Source organism: Mustela erminea, chromosome 17 (assembly GCF_009829155.1).
Source record: "Mustela erminea isolate mMusErm1 chromosome 17, mMusErm1.Pri, whole genome shotgun sequence".
Classification (NCBI taxonomy): Eukaryota; Metazoa; Chordata; class Mammalia; order Carnivora; family Mustelidae; genus Mustela; species Mustela erminea.
Window position 1 is genome coordinate 55,326,448 of NC_045630.1, and position 22,061 is coordinate 55,348,508.

The 22,061-nt window shown below is 39.0% G+C and overlaps 1 protein-coding gene across 1 annotated transcript in view; it reads right to left on the reverse strand.

Annotated features, from left to right (window-relative positions):
• USH2A (usherin) overlaps positions 1–22,061 on the reverse strand; it is a 681,041-nt gene that overhangs the window by 133,796 nt on the left and 525,184 nt on the right. The window contains exons 51-54 of the mRNA XM_032319004.1: positions 17,470–17,674; positions 12,503–12,700; positions 11,822–11,976; positions 8,746–8,944 (exon numbers count right to left, since the gene is read on the reverse strand). Coding sequence (XP_032174895.1) covers positions 8,746–8,944; positions 11,822–11,976; positions 12,503–12,700; positions 17,470–17,674 — 757 coding nt within the window. The remainder of the gene's footprint in view (positions 1–8,745; positions 8,945–11,821; positions 11,977–12,502; positions 12,701–17,469; positions 17,675–22,061) is intronic.

Genomic DNA, 22,061 nt, shown 5'->3' on the forward strand with positions numbered 1-22,061 from the left:
AATACTAATATTATAATTACTAATAATGTCACATATCAGCACACAAGTTCAGATACTTCCATGTTACACAAGGGGACCATAAGCAGCTGTTATTACCCTATGCATGTTAGAGACAGTTACAAGATTCTGGTTGAGATAATTAGCAACAACATGAAAAGGTTTAGTGGAGAGGTGAAGAGGTTTCAGCTTGAATATCACCAGGACAGGAATTAGTACTCCTGCCTCACAGGTAAGAAGACTGAGGCTCAGAGAAGCAAACGTTCCACGGTGAATGATTGATCACACTGGGGTAGAGACAAAAGCACAACTTTAACACCAAACCCTGCGCCCTCCCCTCACACAAGAGCTACAGCCAAGCGTATTGAAATTTTTCAACAGCTCTGTACGTTAATTAAATATGCATTATGAGAAACAGAGTTATTTTTAAGGAAATTGATTACAAAATTACATAAAAACATAGTAGCTGAAGTTGACTGAACACTACTTGCAGACCTTCTTCTGTGTACTCCTGGATATTAACACAATCAAAAACCTAGGTAACTCCCTGAGGCACTGCAATTATCTGCTTCTTTTAGAGGTAAGGGAGCTAGAGCATAGATGGAGAAAATCAACTGTTTTTATAGAGACAAGCTTGGGCGAGGTCAGGATAAAAGTCTGGGCAGCTGGTCTGAGAAATATGGCCCAGAGCTTCTGAGACTTTGGAAAATGACAACATAGGTAGCTCAGAGCCCAGTGAAATACACACACACACACACACACACACACACACAGTATACATAGTATATCTATACAGTATATCTATATCTATACTATATACCTATATCTCTCTCCAAGTGGGAATCTGTATTTAAATATTTCCATTTTGAATATTTCCACAATCATGTACTGAAGCAGAGCAGGCTTTCTGTTAGGAGAGAAGCATGTGGAGTTAGACTATTTTTGGGTTCTAATCCCTTACCTACTTATGAATTACGACCACGGGCCAGCTTTCTGACCCTTAAGTGTCTCAATTTCGGTACCCGTAAACTGTGGGCATGATGGTGCAGGCTGCTTGTTTGGGCTACGGACTAACTTGAGGAAAGGCAATATCTGAATCCATAATTGTCTACATCCTATTTCTTAGGTCTTGGATTTTTCATGCTGTCAGAGGACTAAATTACTCACAGGCGTGGTTCAGATAATCTGTAAGGAAAGCATCGGCTGCCTTCAGGCATAAATGATCTACATGAACTGGATGACCTTTGATATACACGACTCCATAAAACTCAATAAAATCAACGCATTTCAACTGGAATTTGTTGCCGTTTTAAGTGAGTCTCTACTGGTGGTCCTTAAAATGAGATATATATGAAATATTAGTAACAGGCATTGGAAAGGGCACACCAACTGAAAACGACTCATGAATTGATCAGGATGAGAAGAGGGAAATAAAGAGGCGTCTCAAAGGAACCATTCTGACTGCAACTTAATCCTAAAGTCCAAGAGTAGAAGGAGAAAAGAAAACATCATTCAAGTGCTCAGCATTGAATTAAAAGAGTAGGAGATAGGAGTCGTAGAGCAGAGAAAGGGAAATGCATGGAGAAAAGCCAAGCATTTAACATTTCAGCGCAGTGGAGATTAGAGTGGCTGCAAATTACTGAATTTCCCTATAGGGAATCATGTTCTCTTTTAAAGGATAGAAGTATACTATAACCAAACTCATGATAATTATACTTTCAAGTAACATTATGTTCAAGAGTAAATGTGTATTAAAAAGGATCACCTAAAGTCTGCCTATGAATCATAAAAAATATGATTTGGAAAATAGAACCAATGCTTATGTTAGCGTCTGTTACATTTGATGATACGATTTAGAGAACAGCTTGTTTCTAGTTCTTTAGTCTCCAGATCAATAGTCAGGAGAAGACGTTTGTCCCTTATAATCTCAGATAGCAAGTGCTACCTGAGAGCAACCATCTGGTTATTCTACCATGTCACCTGCTATTTTCTAAAGAATTACCAAATAGTCCTACAAAATAAGTCATTCTGCAAGTCTTTCCATCAGTTTGGTCAGTGATGAGTTCAAGGGCTGAGAGGCCTGGGTTACTTTCAAAACTTTTCAGTAGGTGGTTATCAGATGTCGTACATCTTCTGGACAAGAAACTTGTCTCAGCACCAGTTCACCCAAACTGGGTGCTTGACGGGGCCCCTCTGAATCCACATGCGATCTTGCTGTTGTGATACACCTCTTTCTGCTCTTACCCGCTTCGGATCTCACTAATTGATGCCCTCCAGAGTGTCCTTGCTCACGGAGATTCCCGGGAACTTCCAGCACCCCCTGGCAGTGTTGACTGAGGTGGGGAGGCTTACAGCAGGATTCTGCTTTAAATGAATAATTCTGTGTGAAAATCTAGATGTTCAAAACTGATACACCAAGATATTGTGGAATTGCTTTAGAGGCATCTAAGGTGCATTTGCAGATGATCTGTTTTATGGAACTGGACTAAGGAGTGTGTCAGAAGCTCCCATGCTAGAGTCCCCTCCTCATGATAGCACCGGCCACCCCAACCTCAGAAGCCATGCGTCCAAGTTCGTCAATCTCAGTTCTTGCCTGTTTGTGAGCAGACACTGGAACTCTTTTCTGTATCAATGCTTCCAAGTAGGCATTCAGTTGACAGCTCATGAACTGGGCATCAACATGTCAAAACAAAGGCGATCTTGCATTGCAAAAGTCTGTGAGGTAACCTCATGACTTCTGCTTCTGACTACTTGTTACAAGCTTAATTGTTTCTTAATTCTATATTTTGTGTGAAATTCCAGGCCCTAGTTGAGGTCCCTCTCCCCAGTATCTTAGAAGTCACATTCATCCCAGGGGGCACTTCCCAGGTAAGTTACTTCTTGGCCAAATCTCTTTCCAAGTGCAGATCAACATTAAAAGTATTATTAAAATAGTCCAAGAAAAGACACTTGCTTTTGATTTTAGTAACATTCTTCTGATAAATATCCTTCTTCTCTGGAGTCTGGTGCTATACTAGACCAAAGCTGCTTTTACCCTACATTTTCAGGCAGAGTCTTTTCTAGAAACAAAATGTGGCATCGGATGGCGGCCAAGTCTGACGCTGCTCAGAAGCTCGACAAAGACACACACAGCAGAGACAGCAGGAGTTCTTTAGCACTCTTGGGACGAAACAGAAACAATGACTGCAAGAAACCTAAAAATATCTGAGATTTCAGGGGAAAATTTTTTTTCTTCAAATATTAGTGTCCAGGCAGCTGTTGACTGTAATTCTTCAGCTATAATATTCTGTCTAAAAGCATGTTTTTTAAAAGCATAAAATAGTGCTGGATGCCATGCTATTCTTTATTCCTTTATTTTGCAAACAGCCAGGCACAAAGCTTTCCTCGGGGTTGGAAAAATGAAAATAAAATGAATTGTTGTATCCATTTTGATAGGCCTGATGCCCAGCGGTCAGTTTTCAGGTAGCTGGAGTGAATGCAGCACAGAGTATTACGTGCAATGATCTGAGAGCACTGAAGGCAAGCTCTGGACGCTGTTCTGAGCACAGCATCACCGTCCTAGTTGTCTTCCTCTGTTCCAGTTCAAGAAGCAGACTGCCAATAAATCCAGATGGCCAGAGATCAAGGCTGGCTTCCCAGGCATGTGACCTAATATATATATTTTATATATATATATATATATATATATATATATATATACTTTTCTAAAAAAATTTTTATTAAGTTTTTAGTTCAAATATAGTTAACATACAGTGTCATATTCATTTCAGGTGTACAATATAGCGATTCGGCAAGTCTATATGTGACTCAGTGCTCATCATGGTAAGTGTCCTCTACTTGCAATCCCCTTCACCTACTTCACCCTCTGCCCCAGCCCCCCCATTCTGTCAACCACTAGTTTGTTCTCTAGGGTTAAGCGTCTGTTCCTTGGTTTGTCTCTCCTTTTTCCCCCTTGGTTCATCTGTTTTGTTTCTTAAATGCCACATATCAGTGAAATCTTACATTATCTGTCTTTATCTGACTTATTTCACTTAGCATTGTACTCTTTAGCTCCATCCATGTTGTTGCAAATGGCAAGATTTTATTTTTTGTGACCAAATAATATTCCATTGTAGATATATAAATATATATATTATATAAAAATATATAATATAATATAAAATATATATTATATTCTTATGTATATATACATAAGAATTATATATATATATATGACTATATATATATATATATATATATATATGGATTTTTAAAAAAATCCATCCATTGATGGACACTTGGGCTGCTTCCATCCTTTCGATCCTGGATCCTTTTTGGTTAATGTTTTTGTATTTTGGGGGCAAATACCCAGTAGCCCAATTACCAAATCATAGGGTAGCTCCATTTTTACTTTTTTTGAGGCACCTCCAAAATGCACCACTGCGTTCCCACCTAAGAGTGCTTGAGCGTTCTTTCCTCTCCACATCCTCACCAACACCTGTTGTTTCTTGTGTTTCTGATTTTCATCACTCCGGCTTGCGTGAGGTGACCTCTCACCGCAGTTTTCATTTACATTCCACTGATGATGAGTGATGTTGAGCAGTGTCTGTTGGCCATCTGTATGTTTTCTTTGGAGAAATGTCTGTTCATGTCTTCTGCCACCTTTGGCAAGCAAATTGGATTATTTGTTTTTTTGGATGTTGAGTCATACCTAAATAATTTTTGGACAAAGGACCCCACGTTCTCATTTTGCCCTGGACTCTGAAAATGATGTAGCCATTCCCGCCTGAGATTTAGAGGTATTTGACAGTATGATTTTTGTATACGATCAAAACAGAATAAAATCATTCAGATCCTAGTTTACTACTCAGTATCTACCCACTCAACAAATCTTCATGAATACTTAATATGTTAAGTACTCTGTTAGGTGCCTATCACAGTGTAGATGATACAATGGCAAACAGGAGGCTATTGTCTGCCCTTAGAAAACTTCACCTATTAGCTGAGGAATAGTGACAGGAAGAAGGAATATTGTGATAAAGTATTATAAATGCCATGAGAGCCGAGAGCCAAGTGCTGGCTACCATGGGAGGACACAGCAGAAGTATCTAAACAGAAGATCCCCTTATAAGGAATTTCCACATTTTGTGGTAGTGATGGTCAAAGTGTGTCCCTTTTTTCTTTTTTCCTTCAAAAATGATGTGCAGGATATCTGTTCTAGTACATTAATAGTGCCTGTCTGCTACAACCTGCATTGTTAGGGTGTATGCTATTTTAGCACAGGAGATCTTCATGAGTTTCTAAGAAAATGGAAAAGGAAGGCAAATTGCTCTCTCCTTGCTAACTTAATGCTGGTGGGTCTTCCTTTTCAAGGAAAATGCAATGATAAGCAACTTTTCATAAATTATTTTGAAAACACTTTTCTCCCAGAGTTAAGAGACACATAAGCCCTTATCAAATCTGCTGCTAAAGAGGACATGATTAATTCATTTTGTTCTCGGTGGCCCTAATTATTTAGTTAATCCTTTCTCCATCTCTTCTGCCCAGTGCCCACGCTAGGAGGCCCATATATAAAGCAGTGGTAACCCAAAGTGAAACAATGCCATAACTGACATCCCAATTGTTCTGTGCAGGATGGTGGACCTGTTTAGTAATAAATGATATGAAAAGGTCTTTTATTGACAAGCTGCCATGTGCTGTTTGCATTAGCGGATATGAGAAGATGATGGCTGTTTCTCCTTCGTCCCCATGGTATTCAGCTCAGTGAGATAGCAGAAAATGCTTCAGTTTACTTAAAGCATTGATAACACCTCTAAATAATTAACTGAGGACTTCCTGTCTTCAATTACTTAATGCTTTTTTTAACATCTTGAGAGGATTATAAGCAATTTATGGATTTCACATGATGAGTGCATTCGCCACTATTCCCACAAAGCATTTACGGGATCATGTTTCTAAAGCTTTGAGGTAATTAAAAATAAGCATGGAGACAATGGAGCTGAGGCAAGGTGCTCGCTTTCCCTTCTGTCATTTCTAAGGACCTAGATTTTCAAGTTCCAGGATGACTGATGCTACAACTTCATTAGTGTTTGGCTGTTAACTTAGGGAATACCAAGGTTTTGGAAATGATGAGAAAAGCAAAACATTTATCCCAGAGGGTACAGGTAGCCCTTTGATCAAACACTGGAGATGCAACGTAAAGTAAATCTGGTTGTTTCAGTTTGTTCCACAAACGCAATAAAATAGTCATTCATACCATAAAATACTTCCATAGTGAATTTGGTCAGTTAGAGAACTATGGAAATGAATGTTTCTTGGCAGATAAGGTATAGGAACATTATATAGATCTCAGGTTTTAGATGAGCTAATGCCCAGCCCTGCTGCCATCCAGCAGGGACAGCATATAGAGGAGGCTGTACTCGGTGAGGTTATGCTAAGATCTAAGGAGTTTGCTTCCTCATGCGACGAAGACACTTCTCTTTAGGACTGTCTTGCCAAGGGAAATACTGTCTACCTCTATTTAAAATGGTGCAGACGGATGAACCAAATGAATCCTAAAGGCTTCTTTTCATTTTATGATCTTATAAAAAGTAAAACCATATAGAAAAACTTTAAAATATTTTTCCTAATAAAAGAGAACTCCTGGCATTAAGTGATGTGCATGAAATCCTCTCTGACATGAAAATATTCATTAAAAATGACAATGAGAAGAAGAACTGGTGGAATAAAGGTGTTTTAAAGAAAAATCTTCCCAATTATTTTATAATTAATGAGGCTATCAATCCTGTTGGTGTACACATTACATTTGAATTTAGTCTGTTGGCATGTAAATGCTCGTTTTTTAAAAAAATACAAATCAGAACAGCTCACACAGTTCAAAGCCCATGCTGGCTGAGGAGACATATAGTGTAAGAAGAACATTCCATATCACGGTATCCCAGTTTTTTGTGAAACCTCTACTGATACAAGATCTAAATGTGTCTTAACTTGGCTTTCAAAACTCTGCAACTGACATTCCATTTTCCAAGCCAAGTTATTCTTTTGATTTTCCCCCACTGCATTCTTTGGAGTTCTGCTGTGGTATCGGTTGCTCTGTATTTGCAATTAGTTCTTAACTTGTCAGTGTTCCCTATCACTGGAAGCTGCTTCTTCTTCTTCTTCTTTTTAAGATTTTATTTATTTATTTGACAGACAGAGATCACAAGTAGGCATAGGCAGGCGGGGGTGGGGGGTTCCCCACTGAGAAGAGAGCCCGATGCAGGGCTCGACCTGGATCATGACCTGAGCCAAAGGCAGAGGCTTTAACCCACTGAGCCACCCAGGCACCCCTCACTGGAAGCTTCTTGAGAGCAGCAATCTTGTTTTAGAGCACTTGGCTTCTGGAACTTCCTGAAGACAGTGGGCATCTGTCAGTGAATGCCTACTTGTGTGTCAGGGCATCATAGAATTAAGAGCAAAATCATGAACTGATTTTTCACCTGTGTAGTATAACCTGTGCTTCCTCTGAGGAAAACTCAGGCACACTTTCCCAGGCTTTTCTGTACTTCTTCACAAGTTTCCTGATCTCTAGTATCAATGCTCCATGTAAGCCAAGGGGTCCAATGGAAGAAGAATATTCACTCAGGGTCCCTTGGAAGGAAGCTGCTGACAATGGGGGGAAAGGAAGTTTGTAATCTCTTGCCTATGGCCTCAGAACCTAAACTCCCACAACTGTTTGGGATGATTCAGTAGATCTGAGTAATGAACTAAGTTACTTACCATCTCAAAGTATTCTTTTCTGTAAAATGCAAGTAATAACTCTTTTTACCGCATAGATTTGTGGAGAGAATCAAATGAGATAGTACATGCCGGGTGTCACATGGGAAATTCATGTGTTCCCCATACATTTGTGTAGTTCTGTGTAGCATCTACAGCTGTGTCAAGGACTGTTCTAGGCACTGGAAGTACTATATTGAACTAGGTACCGATTTATACCGAACAATATCAAACTGTATTGAACTAGGTATCCCCGACCCAATGGGGGGAGATACAGAAAACAAGCACTATTAGGTAGTGAGAAATCCATGACAAAAATAAGACCAGGTGATAACCGTGGTGTAATAAAGAGGCTTCCATAGAACGGGAATGTCAGAAAATGCTTCTCTTCTCTTCAGAAATGACATTCAAAACAAAACATGTTAATTGTTATTATAATCACGTCTAGTAATTATCTGACTTTATGCCATTATACTGTACTATTATTATTTTTTTACAGTTAATTGTAATAAATGTTATAACAAACCATAAAAATAATACAGTCACTATTAATTAACGTTAATAATAACAAATCGTCACAGTCACCTGTCAACTACTCTGTGTATTAGTTACCCACTCAGTAGATAAATGTTAGCCTCTGGACGATTTCTCCCTGCCTTCCAGTACATTCCTGGCTATCCTCATCCCATTATCTATGAGTATATCCTTGGGGAATGAAAATGCATCTTACCGTTTGTCTGAGGGAAAAAAAAAGTTAATACTGATGCAAAAACCCTACACATAATGCATATCAAAGCCAAATATAAATTATTTCTGAAGTTATCTGCTGTTGTGGCTTATTGCTGCCAGTGTGGGCTCTTCTATTAGCATGGATAAGTGGGACCTGACCATATGTCAAGAGAACACGTCCTTTCGAAGTGACCTCATATATCAAACGCACACCCCTGGGATGCTTTGCCCCCTAACCACAATGACAGACCCTTCCGGTAGGTTTTCCTTTTTTTTTTTTTTCACCTGTGACCGTATGCTGCCTCCTGTCAGTGGTGCCAGTGTAGATGAGACCTTTCCCAGCCTGCCTGAGCTGGTACTCTTTAATGACGCCATTTGGTTTCTCAGGGACGCTCCAGCTCAAATGCAGAGCCTCTGTGCTGGGCGCCGTGACTCTGGGCGGCAGGACGCTCTCCGGGACTCCTTGGGTCATGGCGGCAACTACCTGCAAATAGGAATTAAACAGCAATTTATGGTAATAGGACACTAGGTATTCTGATCAACGAGAATGTCACTTTTGTTTTAAAATGTTGTTGTCTGGCCTGGCATATCATTAGCGGGGGCTTGGGGAGACAGTCTCCTCCTTCTTCCTTCTTTTTCTTTTTATTCTTTTCCATCGTATTTAAACAATGAAATCTGACCTTGAATACATTACCTAAGTCTCAGACTACCATTCATCACAACAAGTTCAACAACAATTTTGACGGCAGAGTGCAGCCCTCAGTTTAAACAAGTAAAATCTGGCGGGCAGACTGTCTTGCTAGAGAACTCTTGATGACTCTCTTCCATATGGCCCATCAGTGTCTTTGCATTTTAACAGCCTGATTTTGTACATTTTAAGCACCAGTAAATATGAAGCAAAACCCACATCTGAACTTGCTTGCATATAATATGCTTTGAACAGTATAAATGGGCAGATTTTTTTTTTTAATAGTCTTCTTACAATACCCAGGATGTCTTGATAGCGTCTATACCAACGTTCTGGAAAAAGAACTGAATGAGAAGGAAAAAAGGATAAGTCGACCGGTTATTTATGCAGCATTATCAAAATACAGTTTTGGATAAAAATTAGCTGCATTTGTTTTTTCACAGAATTAACTCTGGTTTCAGTTTTTTAACCAATTGTTCTGGCATCTGGTAGGCAGGAGCTGTGCCTGTATAAAAAGACGTGGAAATGTTCTAGGACCGTTCGGACCATAACTTTTGATGGGGCCAATCAGCTGCCATCTGTTTAAACGGTGCCATGCTCGGAGATGTTTCTGGAGGTCTGCTGAATGAAAAGCTGCACATATGCACGGCGGCGAACCCATCTGACTGAATGTTTTCCTTGGATGGTTCTTGCACAGTGTGTGAAGATGCTGTTCTTATAAAGTTGTAACCACATGAAGAGAATCAGAGCTGCTGTGTGTTTGTTTCTCCTGGTTTCTTCTGACTAGGCTGGCTTCTGTGAGATGGCTTTTTCTTTATTTTTCTCCTAAATCATCTCACTGCTTCTTTCCAGTCTCCTTTGTGGGCTCTTCGCGTTTCCAGTGTTCATCATCTGTGGTCTTGTTTTTTTTTTCTCTCTCTCTTCTCCTTAAATGACCCTATTCAAACTCCTTGCTTCAACTTCCCACATGGATCCTTCTAGCAAATCAGTCATTTCATAATCTAGACTCTGACAAGACAGTATTGCTTAAAGTGCCAAGTAATATTTTCTTCTGTCACTCTATCTGTTCCTTCTCTTAAATATATACTTTAAAAAGGCTTAAAATTTTAATCTTCTTCTACACTCAAATTTTCCTCTTTTATTTTTTTATTTGCTTGCAGAATGGCACTGTGATCTATAATTTGCCCAAGCCAGAGAGCCAGAGATCTTGAATAACATCTTTGATACTTTCCTCTTATTACCCTGCATAAAGTTGACAGCAATTTCTCTTATTTCCCTGCATTTGGTTGACACCAAGTCCTATAGATTTCATCCCCCAAAACATCTGTTGTATCTCCCTGATATTCTCCATTCTGACTCCTGTTACGTGAGCTCATTTCTTTCCTATGCTGTATCAGAAATCTTGGTATCATTTTATTTTCTATGCCAGGCTCTTTTGCCCCTTTCTGTGTTTCAAGAGAAGGCAATTTTTGTTAAAGTGATATATTTTTTTTTTTAGAATTTATTTATTTGACAGACAGAGATCACAAGTAGGCAGAGAGGCAGGCAGAGAGAGAGAGATAGAGGCGGAAGCAGACTCCCTGACGAGCAGAGAGCCTGATGCGGGGTTCGATCCCAGGACCCTGAGATCATGACCTGAGCCAAAGGCATAGGCTTTAACCCACTGAACCACCCAGGTGCTCTTAAAGTGATATTTAAATAGAAACTTTTAAACTGAGGAATGATTTGAGACTTGTTATGGATCTATAGAAGATCATCTGAGAATAGTTGGCAGAACTTTGGAAAACAGTATGGAGGTTCCTCAAAAAGTTAAAAAGAGAGATACCCTATGACCCAACAATTGCACTAGTGGGTATTTACCCCAAAGATACAGAGGAAACGAAAAGAAGGGGCACTTGCACCCCAATGTTCATAGCAGCAATGTCCACAATAGCCAAACTGTGGAAGGAGCCGACATGCCCTTCAACAGACAAATGGATAAAGAAGATATGGCCCATATACACAATGGAATATTACCCAGCCATCAGAAAGGATGAACACCCACCATTTGTACTGACATGGATGGAACTGGAGGGGATTATGCTGAGTGAAATAAGTCAAGCAGAGAAAGACAATTATCATATGGTTTCACTCATACGTGGAACATAAGGAATGTCATGGAGGACATTAGGGGAAGGAAGGAAAATCTGGAGGTCGGAAAGTCAGAGGGGGAAACAAACCATAAGAGGCTATGGACTCTGAGAAACAATTTGAGGGTTTTGTGGGGGGTTAGGGGGATGGGTGAGCCTGGTGATGGGTATTAAGGAGGGCACATGTTATAACGAGCACTGGGTATTATATGCAAATAATAAATCATGGAACACGACATCAAAAGCTAAAGACGTACTATATGGTGACTAACATAACCTAATTAAAAATTTAGTTGGCAGAGGGAAAATGTGATAAAGAGGGTAATATTGGTTCAAATTTTTTCCTTTTTTTAAAACTAATGAAACATTGACACGTGCATAAATTTCCTTTGCAGTGATCTCTCCTTCTGGACATACGTATTAGTAGTCAGCTGAGAAGCCATGTGAGCGTGTTACCATTGAGGCAGATACTGTTTTCTGACAGTGCAAAAATCATTCACAACCTGCATGTTCCTATAGTCTTCCCACTGGCTCCTGCCCTTACCTTGTTGCTGATGGCGCAGCCAGCAACCGTGCAGGCTTTCAGCTGGTACGAGTATTCCTGAAACGGCTGAATTCCCTTCGTATCAGAAAAGCTCAGTGACGTTCCCTGAAAATGTTCAACCCCATTTCGGAGAAGAATGTAGTAGATAATTGGACCTAAAAGAGACAGAGAAATACCCAGATTTGAGTGTCAGATCCTTTTAACTATTTGCAAACAACTCACATGTCTTAGGGTTCTGAGGAAATAGGATAGTCTAGCATTACTTACTTTTAATTTGCTATCGGATTGCTATGTTCAAGAAGTTCTGAGAGATATGCACTCTTCTTGAAGAGAGGGATTCTGGACATAGATAATTAAAGTCATTTATGTTTGTTTTCCCTCACTACCAAACAAAATTTCTTCCAAAATTAAAACTATTTTGCCTTTCTTTAGCAGTCTTTGCTTGTTTGAAAGCAGCTCAGATATATATGCTAGGATTCGAGAAAAAAATTCCGGGACTAAACACTTGTGAGGCCTATTTTACAGAATGAATGATTAGCAGGCACACACCTAAGGTTTCTTTTACCAGCAAATAATTTTTAATGGTTAGATGCATGCCAGTTACATGTACTTTACACTCATTTCGATTTCCTTATGGATTTATAAGATTTTGTTATTTCAATTTAAAAAGTAGCTTAATACCATTTGACTGTATAGGTTTCTTCCAACTTAAGAGTATCACATCTTCAAGATTATCCATTTTGGTCCACCTAGGGGCACTAAGTCCTTCAGGCACATCTTCTTTTGTTCTGGCTCTAATGGCTTTGCTGAATCCTCGCCCATAGCTGTTCCATGCAGAAATCCTATACTCGTACATCATATAAGGCTCCAGGTTCACATCTGGAAAGGGAGAAATTGAAGAGCGAGCTTTTAAAAACATTTTTTTTAACCATATTGAAAATGAATACAAAAACTTTTAAAAACTTAAAAATAAATGCTTAATGCTAGAACTCTCATCTCTTAATGTTCTAAATCATAAGAAAAATACTTCATGTGTTTATTGGATGCAACGATATGGAACTCCACAGAAAAGAATTCACTTTCTCCGATCAAATAATGGGTAACATGAAAGGAATGACTGAAAACCTGAAGTACTAGACTAATGTACACTGGATATTAGTGCTTCCCCACTTCCGTGTGGGGCAGGTTCACCAACCTGCTTTTAGAGTTTGATACTATAAATCTTACCAATTATTACATCATCCATATTACATTAAATTATTATATAAATTATATATAATGTAATAAATTATATTATGTAAAATATAATGGATTATATATAATATATAGTTACTGTGATATACGAGACTGGAAACTTGGCTTATCATGGTTAGTGGATATAACTGGTTATATATGGATATTACATATATAGAGAGTATATATATAAAATATATATTTATATATAAATTTATATATGTTTATATATATATTTATATATAGGGTTATAAATGGTTAGTGGTTAGTGGAATGCACAATCCACTACACACATCCTTCCCTCTTTTGCCAAACCAGGACTGAAACCCAAACTCAAAACAACCAATCTAAAGAAAAGAATTAAACCAAACTGTTGAATGTTTTGCACTGGCAATGATTTTATTAGATAATCATTCATGTGATTCAATGGCATGCCAAAAGTCTTTGTTCAGTTTTAAGCTTTGGTAACTTCAGAAATACAAATGCTACAAATTTACAAAAACAAAAAACAAAAAAAACACTGAAAAATTAATTGGCTAAATCTGTTTAATTTGGTGAATTTTGACTATGTTTGTATGTATGCATTTCTGTGCGGTGGTTTCTGGATGAGACCAGAAGAAGAGGTCCTTCTTTGGCGTCTCAGCCGCATGCTCTATCTTTATGTGGGGCTGAGTCTCCATCCATCCCTGTGGGTTTTTTTGACTGCATTTTCCTTACATATATTTCCTTACCATAAACCCTGACCCGCTTACTTTATAGAATTAGTATGAAAATAAAATGCATGATGTTATGTGCCAAAATATCATAAAATGTAAACTGCTATAAAATAGAAGGGCTTATCTCTGTCTTCATTTTTCTCTGGTAAGGGGGCATCTGCCACTTGTTACCTGGGATGATCACTGGTGGGTGCCCAGATCTCCCTTTGGTCCTGGTCAGAGGCCTTCTGCCTAGGGTCTAATTTTCCCAATTTTCTCTGCAGCTTGGGGTTATCAGGTGACTCAGATCTCAACAACAGAATTAGCACAACAGTGATAAAGGAGACCAGGGTCTCACTTCCTAAGAGGAATCACTTTTCCTCCATGGACCTTCTCATCCCCTTTTGGTGGCCTGGAAGTAGGATGTTGTGGTGACCCAGGTTGCACCATGGGAAGGATGGCAGCCCCAGAAATATCACGAGCCATCACCTGGAAGGAATCTGGATCCCTGAATGACTGTAGGGCCGAGCTACCCAGACCATCCACCTACTCACATGAGGTCACTATATTTTTCAATCAATTGGCTGTAGCAGATTGAACTGCTCATTGCTAATAACTGTTCTTTCCAACCCTTCAGGCCTACATCACCAATTCTAATTTCAGTTGCAGTAGCTTGCCATGCTGTGTTTCTTCTTCTTTCCTGTATGGCATTTCATTCTTTTTACTCTCTCATCTCTTATCTTCATTTCTTTGTTTTCCTGTGAGGCCTGGTCTTTAAAAGATGCTCTTAGCTCATGAAAGAATCCTTTTTGTTTTACACATAAGGAAGCATAGTTGAAATTTTGCCTTCCTTCAACAATCTCTCTTATTTCTGAGTTCTTTTTTCTTTGCCAGAATTTCCAACTCAACTCTTTTTTAAAAAAAGAAAAGAAAATGCCACCCCCCCACCCACCTTTTGTAATCTCAAAATCATTATGTACGTTATAAGGGATTAGTCTTCAAATAAAAGAGGGTTTTGCTTTTTTGGGGGGGGTATGCTTACTCAATTTTTACTTGTTACTGGCTTAAATGTCCCATGCATACTTGTCTGCAATCATTTCTTCAGCTGATAGTTCTTTAAAAACGCATATACAGGATTGTGTTGTTCTACTGCTGAAAAAGCTTTAATATTGCCTCATTGCTGCCTGCTTAGTGTGGTATAAAAGGCCTGCATCTGCTGACCCCTGCTCTTTGGCCTCATCCCCATGGTTTCTCCTCTCCTTCACGATGCTACATGCATATCAAGGGCCTTGTTTTTCACATCTTACTGGGCTTTCTCTCACTTCCTGTGCTTTGTACACGTTGCCCTCTCTGCCTACCTTCCTTTCCTTTGAACTGGTATGTTTCTACTTGTTCTTCAGTTTTCAGCTCAGCTCAGGCATGATATCCTTCAAAAGTGTTTCCTAACCTCTTCAGTCTGGGTTAGATGTCCTTGCAATGCCCTTGAAAAGCATCCTATGCTTACTTCTGTTGCAGTTCTTACATGGACGTATTTCTCACATTACAGGGTACTGATATTTGTCCCCTGTCTGTTCATACGGACTTCAAATCCCTGATGGGAATTCTTACTTATTTGTTTTCATAGCTGGTGGGCTACCAGTGTGGAGACTAGCTATTAGTAAAAATTTAAGAAATATTTTTTGATAAATGAAATGATTGTATGCATGAATGAATTTGGGTGAGCTCTGATGTTGTTTAGCTTTTAACTGTAGATTTCTAAGAAAGGTGGATTTCTTAGTCCAAATTGGTCTCAATGGTACTTGTTTTAGCATGATTTAGGTGTTTAGTTTTCTTCTTGGAAGAGAAATTTTTGTTATTTTTCATATTTAATTTATAGTATTCTTTGGTAGGCAAAGCAATCTGAAATATGGATGTTTAAATAAGTTAAACATTTTCTCTTGTGGAGAAGGCTATTGTAAATATGCCTTAAGGGACCTTTAAAATCTTGACCTTGACTTCAAAAGGCAGATAAAAGTACAGAATTCTCTTGGATCATGTGCATCTAGACCAAACTCACTAATTTGGGAATGAGGGTCCTTAAATCTATAACTGGGTATGGAAGGACATTGGAGGGTTTAAGGAACTGTTCTCTATTCTGACCACTTTCCTGATTAAATGCATTCCAATAAATGTTTTTGTTTTTGTTTTGTTTGCTTAACGTGTGTTAATCCAAGAATGAGATAAGGTGAAGCAAGGGCATCTTGTTCCGACCGCTATTTCAATCTCGTAGGAGGGATGGAACAAAGGTCCAGAGGCACATGACACAAGGTAGAAGTGAACGTCATGTTGATGTGTGAGAGGAGACAGACACTGGGCTCGAGAAGCCTGCACTGGGGACAAGAATGTTCACTTACACCCTGGGAATGGCAAAGAAGGACATTTCAGGTGGAAGAAATATGTCAGGGGAGTTTGGAGCACTGTGAGAGGACCTCCTACATCATGAAGAGTCTTCTAAATCTGCGGGTCTTGAGGGCGACGTGATTTAAATCTGACATCTTCCCTTAGCAACTTACTTTTATAGATGACCCTCAGTCTCTTCATCTGTTAAATGGCCATACTTCCGTGATTGCTTTGTGGGTAAATTAAGGTAAGATTTTAAAGAATCTAGCACATCACTGGAACCTTATCTCTGTTCCTGCTTTCCCTCCTTAATCTACTTCCTCAGTCCAGCATCTTGCCTTATTTTTTTGTAATCTTAAGGTTTACCATTATCACCCACCATCGGTTAAGTAAGGCAGAATGATGAGTCATGATAGAACAGAACAGTTTAGTTAATCTTAGCTTGCTTGAATTATGTCACTTAAATGTATTCTATTTGACTCTAGATGATGGATGATTATATATATAAACACACACACACATGCACACACACACACACATACACACAGCTACACACACACACAGGGACACACTTAAGTTTTCAAAAGGCAGAAACAAACTCTGTAGGGACTTAAGTAAATGGACAAATAATAAAAATTTAATAGAGGACAGAACTATTTTGGAGATGATCTTAAACTTTTACAGTGTTTTTCACTCAGTTTAGCCAAGCCTGAGAACCACTATTTCCAAGGAACTCAGCAGGGCAAAGATGGGGCCTGAAAATTAATATTTTCAGTAACTGTGAAGGTTATTGTTCCCAAGACAATGGCCATTTAGTGGCGACACCAGGCTGTGGGAGAGTGCAGTCTCCAGACCCAGACCCAAGATCAGGAAAGGGGTACTTTAAGCTCGTCCCCAGAATAATGCTGCGAGGTCTTAATGGTGATCAGACAGGTTTCTTCCTGTTTTCTGCCTACAGGTAAAGCAACATTCATGCTTTGCATTTATTGAAAGCCTGCATTCACACTTTTAAGAAAGAAAATGGGGCTCACTGATGATTAACTGGGTATATCATAAAAGAACACATAAGCTATTTCCCTGTTCTGAATTTTCTACACGTTTACTTTAAAACAGTACATACCTTTGTCTGGATTTAGACTTTCCACTTTTTTTAAACTACTAACTTTGAACAGATCCAAAGTGTGCCTTTACTTACCTTGTAACTAGCTAGCCCACGGTATGAAGGAATTAGCTGATACTGGGTTAAGGAGGGGGCTGGCATCAGGATGAAACAAGGATGCACTTTCTGCAGCTTTTCGCTCTCTCTCCTAAGCCACGGACAGGTGGCCTGGTTTCTGTTACCTGTGAAGGAGAATGTGTCTGCACTTCCTGTGTGAACGGTCTCTTCAGCAGATGAGCATATTTCGTCTGTTGATTCCTTGCTGGGGGAATCATGAGGTCCTCTGATCACAGCACAAACATGGCTGGTGAAGTTGAAGTCACACCTGCTGCAGTACGCTGTGGCTTCCAGAGACACTGGGCAGAGAGTCCCACACTCTCCATTTTCCTGAGTGGTGGAGGTGGGGAGAAGGAGATTTAAGAGTTACATTTGGACAGGGGCGCCTGGGTGACTTAGCTGGTTGAGCATCAGACTCATGGTTTCAGCTCAGTTCGTGATCTCATGGGTCCTGATCTCATGGGCTGTGGGATCCAGCCCTGCGTGGGGCTCTGTGCTCAGCAGGGAGTCTGCTGGAGCTTTTTTCCCTCTGCCCCTCCCCCCAACACACATGTGCTCTCTCTCTAAAATAAATAAACAAGTCTTTTAAAAATTTACATTTAGATGTACATGGGGCAGGTTTCTACAAGATGAAAATGAGATTTTCGTCCACTTAGCTCACGAATAAATGTCTCAAGACTTAATGAAAACAAGTGGAGGTGGTGCGTATACTAGAAAGCAGTTCTGGTGTGGATGATATAGATTTGGATTTGGAGTCTTATCTTGCCAATTCCTACTTCTGTGACCTTAAGCACGTCACATACACTCTCGAAGCCTCAGCTCCTTCCGTCAGAAAACGGAAATTACACTTACCATGCAGGTTTGTTATGTGCATCAAACGAGATAACACCTGTAAATACCTTACACTTAGATATAACTATATAAGATGCTAGTAAATATAATTTATCCCACTGAGCCACCCAGGCACCCTGATTATAAATATAATTTAAGTATAAAGAAGAGCAGGAGTAATTACTTTACTATTGTTACTTGGACACTTTTCTAATGGAGCTTTAGAGAAAATAATGAGATATTTGAGAACCTGCACTTTTGTGCTGTAGGACAAGTTGGACTTCTAAGAAGTTCTCCTTGTCTAAGTTTTAAAAAATCTATATATTTCATGAACTTTCATTATAGTTATTATTATTTACATTTGTAAACCTTTCCTCTGATGAATCTCTGGACTTTTCATAGCTATTGGTAAGTACAAATGTGTTCTAATGTCAGAAAATGAAATATTTCATCATGCCAGATTACAGGAGATATAAATAAGACAACAATTTTGTAATGCAAAACTTTCCTTCATCTTTCCTTTCCATAGGTGGCTTAATTAATTAATTAATTAATTTTAGAGAGAGAGCATGAGCAGGGGAAGAAGCAGGTGTGGGCGGGGGGAGAAGGTATCTCAGGCAGACTGTACTGAGCAGGGAGCCTGGCCTGGGGCTCCATCTCACGATCTTAATCTCATGACTTGAACCAAAACCAAGAGTTGGATGTTCAACCGACCAAGACACCCAGGCACCGTAGATGGCATAATGTATTGAAAATAATTTTTTGCTTTTTAAAATTGATCTACATTCCAACTCTCTTACCTCATATATGTAAAATTATTCTCCCAACCCCAAAGCTGTCAAAATAAATCTGCTTCAGAAAGCTAGAGTAGGATTTCCATTTGAATATAGTTAATCGAACATCTGCACTTAGCTTCATCTCCTCGTGAAGCCCAACTAGATGACCGTAAGAGAATAGACAAAGTCCAAGGAAACAGGAAGGGAACTAATAACCACAGGACAGCCCAAACATTTTTGGAAGCTAGGAACTGGATGAATGTGGCAGAGACAATACCATGTGTCCAGTAATGTCTATTTTGTTTTTTCTCCCAAGGGATACTAGATTTGCAAGTCCAGCTAAGCAGGAAAAGGCACATGACTAGAAATGTGCTTACTCTACAGGAAGGATGCATTTTTGCTTGTAGGTGAGACTCAAACACGTGTAATCATCCACTCTCTCCTCTTTCCCATAGCAGTCTGAGGGTCATGTGTGAAGCCCCACAGGATGGAAGGGATTGGGCCCCTGACATATTCGTTGGAGGAGGGCTGCCTAGCTCACATTGGATTGCAATGTGAAAAAAATTTTTTAAAAATTTTATTCTATTGACCCATTTCACATGTGAGTGCACTTGTTTTTATTTTGGCATAGTCTAGCATGTCCTCGCTAAAACATATATTAGAACTTTGAAGTTGGATATTGTCTTAACAAAAACATTAAAGTCCTAAATCTCATGGCGTTGGCTTAACTTTTAGGTAGGCAGTGGCAAAGAAATACATACTGGGGTTTGGAAAGTTGGGGAACTCTGTTATGCTGTGGCTAAATACTTGATTTCATGACCTGGGATAACTGCCAAAGTAAGCCAGTGCTACCGAGCTCATAGCCCTAAGGGAGGAGGTTGTAATCAAGAACATTAGCAATAGGTTTGCGTTGTTCCTAGCTGCATTTTGGTAAAGGGTTACCAATGAGATAGAGCTTAGAGAAGATTTGGTGAAATTAAAAGGAAAAGAGCGAGTCAACTGGAACATACAAACCAGCAGCCAGAGTGGGAAAATCCAAATACAAGTCTGCATATTGCACAGCGAGAATCCCAGTGCCCTTTCCTACTGATTTCCTGTATGCTGTCAGCTAAGCATACGTCTTATCCTGATCTAGGATGCATTATTAAGGATAGTTAATAAAGCAGATCTTCTAAGGGTTCTTGGTAACGTGACTCCCTGACACAAAACCATCCTGCCACATGATTAGGCTACTGTCCGCTCCCCACTAATGGATGCGTCTGCTCAAAGAGCTCTCACTCAGCGGCTAAAGGAAAGAACAGATTTAAAAACATAGAGAAAAGAACTGAAGGGAGCAGAAACAAAACAAGGCAAAGAAGAAAACTAAAATAGTATCAAACAAATGAGACAATTCAAGGAAAAATGCAAATAAACCACAGCCAGGAAATAATAAACAATGGGGTTAGTATTTCCAGAATGATAAAAAAATGGAATGGAACAACAGTGGGATGCTAAGAACAAATAACAGCCAGCAGAAACAAAAGAACCCTGAAAAACTAAAATTAAAAAAAAAAGAACCTAAAAAATAGAAAATAAATAATATGAGAGCTAAATAAAATCAATTAATACAAAGGTTGGAAGATGAAGCTAAGGCAAAATCTGATTGTGTTGAAAAAGATGAAGAGTTAACTAATCAACAGTTAAGAAATATAAAGAAAAGATGGAAAGTCTAACACCAAACTAATCAGTAAAAACAGAGATTAAGAAGAGAGCAAATAATCAAAGAAATAATAAAATAACATTACCCAGAACTAAAGGTCATGAGATTTCACACTGAAAAAACCCACAAAAGTACAGCTTTATGAATAATAATAATAATATCATCCCCAAAGAGACATACTGTCATTAAATTTTATTTTTTAAAAATTTTTAATGAAATGTTAGAAAAACAGAATAAAGAGAATCTTTCATAGGGAAAACAACATGGGTATCTAGGAAGAAACAGGAATCAGAAGAGCAATGAAAGCTTAAAAATGCAGATATGATGTCAAAATCCTCAGTGGAAATAATTTTTAACCTTGCATTGTTTACCTAGCCAAGCTATCAATCCAGTAGGAGGCTCGAAAAATAATCATTTCAAATGTCAAGACCTCAAAAATTTTAACTTTTACGCACCTATATCCCAAATGATATTTCTCCAAAAGAAGGCAATAAGGCAAAAAAGGGGACCCTTGGATTGAGAACACAGGGATACCAACCCAGGGAGAGAAGTAAAAGGGATTCCCAAACCCAAAATTAGAGAAGACTTGCAGGGGGAGAAATCCCACCGCGGTCTAGTCCTGATTGGAGTAGGAGATAGAAGTCTCCAGGAAAGAGGTCTTCAGGAAACAAAATGCAATCCATAGCTTGAACTTTACCTACTGCTTGATTTGGCATTCAGAAATATTGTCCTAATAATAATAATTTAAATATGAATATTTGATATGACTGTTAATTGGCTTTCTTAAAGCCAAGTTAAGTCAATTTAAAAGATCATGGGGATAGCCTGAACCTTGTCCTTGCATCACAGAAGCTACCTCTTCCTGGAGCCAAAATGAGATGCCTAAGAAACAAATGTGAGTGAGCAGAAATGAAGCAAACAGTTGTGAGCAGTGGTGTCATTTTTAAGACTAACAGGTTTTCTATCTTCGTTTTTCAAATATGAGTGCCCCTTTTAGAGTTTTCTACATAGATGCTTCTTATCTGGTCATTTTAAAGGCATGTCCTTGCAAAGCACCTCAGTGGCTCAGTCAGTTAAGCATCTGCCTTTAGCTCAGGTCATGATCTTGGGGTCCTGTGACGGAGCCCCCCATCATGTTCCATGCTCAGCGCGCAGTCTGCTTCTACCTCTCCTTCTCCCCCTCCCTGCCCCCACTGCTTTCATGCTCTGTTCTCTCTCTCAAATAAATAAACAAAATCTTAAAAAAAAAAGTCATGTCCTTGCAACATCACCAGCTTTTTAAGACTCTGTATTTCAGAAAAATTTCTTAGTCCAAACTTCTGAAAAAAAACAACTTGTGGGTGCATAGTGTTGGACAGACTTCATAGAATTGGCTGTTTAGTTTTTTAAGATTTTATTTATTTGCCAGAGA